The 5,814-nt window shown below is 40.3% G+C and overlaps 1 protein-coding gene across 1 annotated transcript in view; it reads right to left on the bottom strand.

Moving 5' to 3' along the window:
- The window catches only part of POLN (polymerase (DNA directed) nu), a 296,309-nt gene that overhangs the window by 253,150 nt on the left and 37,345 nt on the right, over nt 1-5,814 (bottom strand). The window contains exon 2 of the mRNA XM_006893654.1: nt 4,392-4,471. Within this exon, the coding sequence (XP_006893716.1) occupies nt 4,392-4,471 (80 nt within the window). The remainder of the gene's footprint in view (nt 1-4,391; nt 4,472-5,814) is intronic.

A 5,814-nucleotide genomic window follows, 5' to 3' on the forward strand; every position in this document is an offset into this window, starting at 1 on the left:
TGTTTAATTTGGTGCTTGTTGGCCTTGACATCTACAGTGAACGCAAGTGTGTTGTTAACTTCTATCTTCTTCATGGCTGACTCAGTGGTCAGGGAAAATCTGATGATGGCATAGTGGTCAAGCTTGTTTCTCCTAGGGGTGCTCTTCAGGGGTATTTGGGCTGCCTTCAGAGTCTCAGCGTCTTAGGCCACCAGAAGGTGGGTGACATGTGGATCTTCTTTTTTTTTAACTGTGGATGCCCTTCAGAGCTGCCTTCTTGGCCTTTAATTCTTTTGCTTTGGCTTCAGTTTTGGGAGGGGCAGGGGCTTCCTTCTTTGCTTTTGGCTCCATCTTCGTAGAAAGTGAAATTGATTTTTTTACTATGAATGCAACACCATTCTTCTATTTTTCATTCCCAGAAGAGTACCCTGGGATTATGTGAATCAAAGTGGCCAAAGCTGGCCCATCTCAACTCACTAATACCTAGAATGTTGATATTCATGTGTTGCACTTCATTCTCCTCAATTTCTGGCTTTCCAACATTCAAGTTACATACATCCCATGTTTTATTTATTAAAGGCTATTTGCTATTATTTTTTCCTCATTTGCACTGATCTGGGCTCGACCACCAATACTATACTACCCATGTTAGTCTGCTGTTTATAGGGTTTTCAGAGGCCAGGTATATAAGAACTTGATGGCTAATCCTGCTTCCTACTCTAAATTAATCTAGGTGCTCTACTGAAAAAGTAACAATTAGTCATGTGTTGAGGCTTGATAAGGCCTTCTGGCTGTAATTTTGAACACTGAGAAAACAAATATGTGACTTTGATAATGAGTAAAAATCTTTCTGAGAGTCAAGTGATGGTTTCTCATTCTTTAAACAAAAGTAAAATGAAGTCTAAGAATTGTCAGATGATAAGCAATTTAAATACATTTTTTGTTTATATGATCATTTTGGGGGACTTTCCCAAATAAAAAGGAAAAGCTTAAAAAAAATAAAGAACTCTGCAATAACTAAATTCCATCCATTCCCTTCTGCTTTTACAAGACTTCTTGAAACCTGGATCTATCAAACGTTTTTTTCCAAATCATGACTAAGTCTTCTGTCCCATTCTATCAATGAGCAATATTTGTTCACAGATCCACAAACCAACTGAGAAAAAATTAGTATCTCTATGCATAAAATTTCTTTTTAAATGTTTAATTATTTTTCAAAATATTTATTTATAAAGAATTCCAAACTAGTAAAATTTTCAATAACTTTGAAAGAAATTTTTAACAATTAGGGTTATATGGTCACAGAAACCTTATGCTCATGTTTTTCTTATAACGAGGTATAATGTGGTTTTCAAGCGAAAGTTTCCAAACATAAAATTGCAGGGTGGAGGACAAAAGAAAAGGGAGCTCATGAGAAGATGAAAACTCGGTCTGTGAAGAACGGCTTGCCCTTGTGTTTTTAAATTTTTTTATTATTCTTTTGTGTGTGTGTACCGTCAAATCAGATCTGACTGGTACAGGAGACTGTCCCTCCTTCTTGAGCAGAGCATCTGGTGGATTTGAACTGTGCACCTCTGGGATGTTCCTGCATTTTTACAATGGGTGATTATGGCTATCAAATTACCAGCACACAGTTACGGATATTTTAATAAATACCTTTGAAACCGTGATAGAGTTGTGGTTGTTGTTGTTGTTGTTGATAGAACTTCAAAATCCTTCCCTGAAAGGAGCAGCTTGGTTTAACCCATCTCCAAGACAGATCTGTTTGTTCTCTTGTCAATCTATGGAATGTTCAATACTCTTCTCCAGTACCACAACTCAAAGGAATCAATTCTTCTTCTTAGTCACTGTCCATTTCTATAATACATAGCTAGTAATTGCAAAGACTATGACGTGGATCAGGTGCACCTTAGTCTGTAGACTTAACATCGTTGTTCGCTAGCACTCTGGAGAGGTCTCTGACAGCAGAGTTTCCCAGTACAATTCAACTTTTAATTTCCTGACTACTGGTGCCAAGAGTGTTGACTGTGGAGTCAAGCAAGCTGTAATTGTTAATAACCTCAATCTCTTCTCCATTTATCATAGTGCTACCAATTGGCTCAGTGGTAAGAATCCTTGTCTTCTTGATACTGAACTTCAATCCATATTGAAGACTCCAGTCCTTGACCTTCTGCAGCAAACACTTCAGGCCCTCCTCACTTTCAGCAAACAAGGGTGTATCACCTGCATAACACAGGTTGTTGATGAGTCTTCTTCCAACCCTGTTGCCACAGTTCCCACCATAGAGCCCAGCCTCCCAAATGATCTGTTCCATGTATAGATTCAATGGTATGGGAAAAGAACACATCCCTGACATACTCCTTTTCTGATTTTGAACCACGCAGTGTTTCCTTGCTCTGTTTTGACAACTATTTCCTGGTCCAAGTGTAGGTTTTGTGTTCTGGGATTCCCATTCTTCTACATTGGACACAATTTGTTGCAATCCACATTGTCAAATGCACAGTCACAGAAACACAGACATACATTCCTCTGGTACCCTCTTCTTTCAGCCACGAGCCATGGCTTTTCAAAATGCCTTTGAAAAAAGGGGAGTAAAAAATAAATTATGTTGCTCTCTGCCTCACAGATTTAAGAAGTACAGTTGAAGTTCACTGAAATTTAAAATTTTCATTCACTAAAAATTATTGGAGCTCTGTGAGGGGTAATATATACGAACTTTGTAGGCAAAAACGGCATAAAATTAAAAAAAAAATAATTACAAGAAATTTAAAAAAAAAATTAAGGCTCTGGTAGCCTCGTGGTAAGAAGCCGTGCTGCAATCCCAGAGGCATGTGATTCAAATCCATCAGATACTCTGTGGGAGGGGGATGGACAATTTCCTCCCGTATGATCTACTGCCTCTGAAAACCCACTGAAGAGTCAGCTATGGGTTGGTTCTGACTCAACAGTGCACAACAGCATATACAATTTAAAGCCAAGCTTCTTGGTGTCTGAATCTGCCAGCAGCTGCTTGGGACAAAGATGAATTTTCAGTCCAACAGGGGTCAGCAGTGAGCTGGTTCTGACTTGACGGCAATGAGTTAGAGTCCCTTGTTGGTCTAATAAGGCTTTCTCCTCACTCCAGGTGCAAATACTATCAACCTAAGGAAAGACCTGTGAAATAAGATATACTATTATCCCATTTTAATCGAGAGGGTTTGAGTTGATCACATTAGGTGAGGATGTGAACATGGGTAGTTTGGTTCCAGAGTCCATGGTCTTGACCATCATGTCATCTCATACACAAGGTCTTTGGAGAGAAGACCTCCGCTTGCACTCCTTTTCTAGACACACCCACACTATTCAGCCATCAGGAGGTGTATGCTCCATCCCCAATTGTACGCTGTTTCCACGGTCAGAAAATTCCCAGCTTTCAATGTCTTCCCCAGCTCTCTAAAGCCCAGGGCTCTAAGGCAGACCAGCTCCTACTCATTCTTTAGATTCAGCTTTCATACTTCAGAAGGACGTCCCAGATTACCCTCCCAAACACACAGGAAAAGTAAAAGGCAGTAACACTGCAACTCAGCGAGACGACCCTCCAGTTACTCCCAGAATCACTGGCCTTACTTCTACGACATCCCATTGTGCAGCCGGGGTCTACTGCACTCCTCTGTCTTTTCCTTCCCCTCACCCAAACTGAACTCTAAGCTCCATGAGAGGAGTCTTTGAGGACTTCCATTCACATCTTAAGTGCCCAGTATATAGTACCCACCTAATTACTAGCAAAAGGATTCCTGGCGGCTTAATGAGCTAAGTATTGGCTGCTAACCAAAAGGCTGCCAGATCAAATCCACTAGCAGCTCTGAGCGACAAAGATAGGCATTCTGTTCCTGTAAAGATTTACAGCCTCCCAGCCCCATGAGGCATTACTCTGTCCTGCTGGGTTCCCATGAGTCAGAATCAACTTGATGGCAGTGAGACGCTTCTGAAGGGCTTTCTTAAATAAGCAGTTGTAGAATAAATGAGGGCCATGTTACCGCTAGGTACACTGAGTCAGTAACAACCCACAGTGCCTTTACAGGGCCGAAGAGAATTGTCCCATCTGTTGTAATCGAAGCTGACTACCACGTCCTTCTCTCATGGAATTTCTCAAACTCACTGTCGTCGAGAGAGAACGTCCTCACAGCCGACTCATGGGCCGGATTTCAGAGGCTGTAAATCTCACAGAGGAGAGTGTCCATCCTTCTCCTGCCACGCTGCTGGCAGACTCAAACCACCACAGAGGTACCACGTTGGGCAGGCAGCGCAATCCCTACCCACGAGGCCACGGAGCCACGCTGTGCAGGTTCAGACCTTCTGATTAGCAACCAACCACTTAACCACTGCACCACCCAGTCTCCTGAATATTCTAATTATTAGCTACAATACGCCACCTTTCCTTCCAGCGACTGAGTCTTCCCATCTCCACGTACCACTGAGCACTTTACACTGGACTTCTTCAGCATGTCTGTACCTTTTAAAAACAAACAAAAAAGGAAGGTGGGTCAGTAAAGAAATATTTAAATCTAAGCCATAAAATTAACCAAGCATTAAAAACAGCCCCTACAATCATGTTATTTATTCATTATTACTCAAACTCATTGCTCACAGCTGACCCTCCAGTGAGTTTTCAGAGGCTGTAAATTCCATGGAAAGAGACTGTTCATCTTTCTCCCCAGGAGCAGCTGGTAGGTTGAAACCACCTGGCTCTGCGTTGGCAGTGCAATTCCTTACCCAGCAGGACACCACAGCAGCATATAAAGCAATGTAATAAAATTCATAAACGTTGTATATTGCATTGCAGTAAGTATTTATGGAAAGAATCATCAAAGTATTTAGGGGCAAAACTGTGGAATCATTACATGTTTACAAAAATGATCACCTGTGATTTGCATTTGAATACTTCATTCAAAAAGTCAAGATCAACATTTTACAGAAGTCTGCCAAATATTAAAGGTTTTCAGACAGTTTTTACCTGAATAATACTGCATTACAAAAATGAGAGGTTCAGTCAAGAATCATATTTTCTATTGCAATGTTACTCATTTTTTTAAAAGTGTTAAAAGCTTTAATATTTATAAAATTTCTGTAAAATGTAGATCAAATGCAAATGGGGACAATTTTTTTCATTAAAAAGAGAAAAAATTAATCATACTTTAAAAAGCTCAACAAGGCTCAGAATCCTTTATAATGAATATTTTAAACCAGATGAACAAATAAATGAATTGAGAAATCTTGGTGCTTTCACATGATGGAATACTGTGCAACACTCCAAATAACAATTTTGAAAAATACTATATAACACTGGAGAGGCTGGTGGGCATTGTGCTGAGTGAACTCAGGCTCATAAGGACAAACACTGCAAACGACCATTACTGTAAAAATAGAAGGATAATTAGTAAGATGTGTACGACTATCCAAGGAGGGAAGGGGAGGGATGGGGTGGGGGGAAAGGGGGCAGCGACAGGGTCAGAGAGTTTGTTGAGTGGAGGGAGGGGATGAAGGAATTAGGAAAGATTCAGGAGGATGTGAGAAGACAGGGTAACAGTGGGAATAGATCAAATGGTGATTCATCTTATATGGGAATGATCATAAACACAATGTGAATTTAAAAAAGAATTTTTTCCTTTTTTTTAAATTTATTATTAATTTCAATGAAAATTTACAGAGACTTTGGATTTCCATTCATTCATTGTTGCACTTTTCTCCCCTCCAGCCCTCCCCACCCCAGTACACTATCTTCTTGGAAAAGTAAAAGAAAAATTCTTTCATTGTTTTACAATCCTTCCCCCAGGTCCACTCCACTATGCAGCCTTC

This window comes from Elephantulus edwardii, unplaced genomic scaffold (assembly GCF_000299155.1).
Source record: "Elephantulus edwardii isolate Elephantulus edwardi_28Jun2011 unplaced genomic scaffold, EleEdw1.0 scaffold00129, whole genome shotgun sequence".
NCBI lineage: Eukaryota > Metazoa > Chordata > Mammalia > Macroscelidea > Macroscelididae > Elephantulus > Elephantulus edwardii.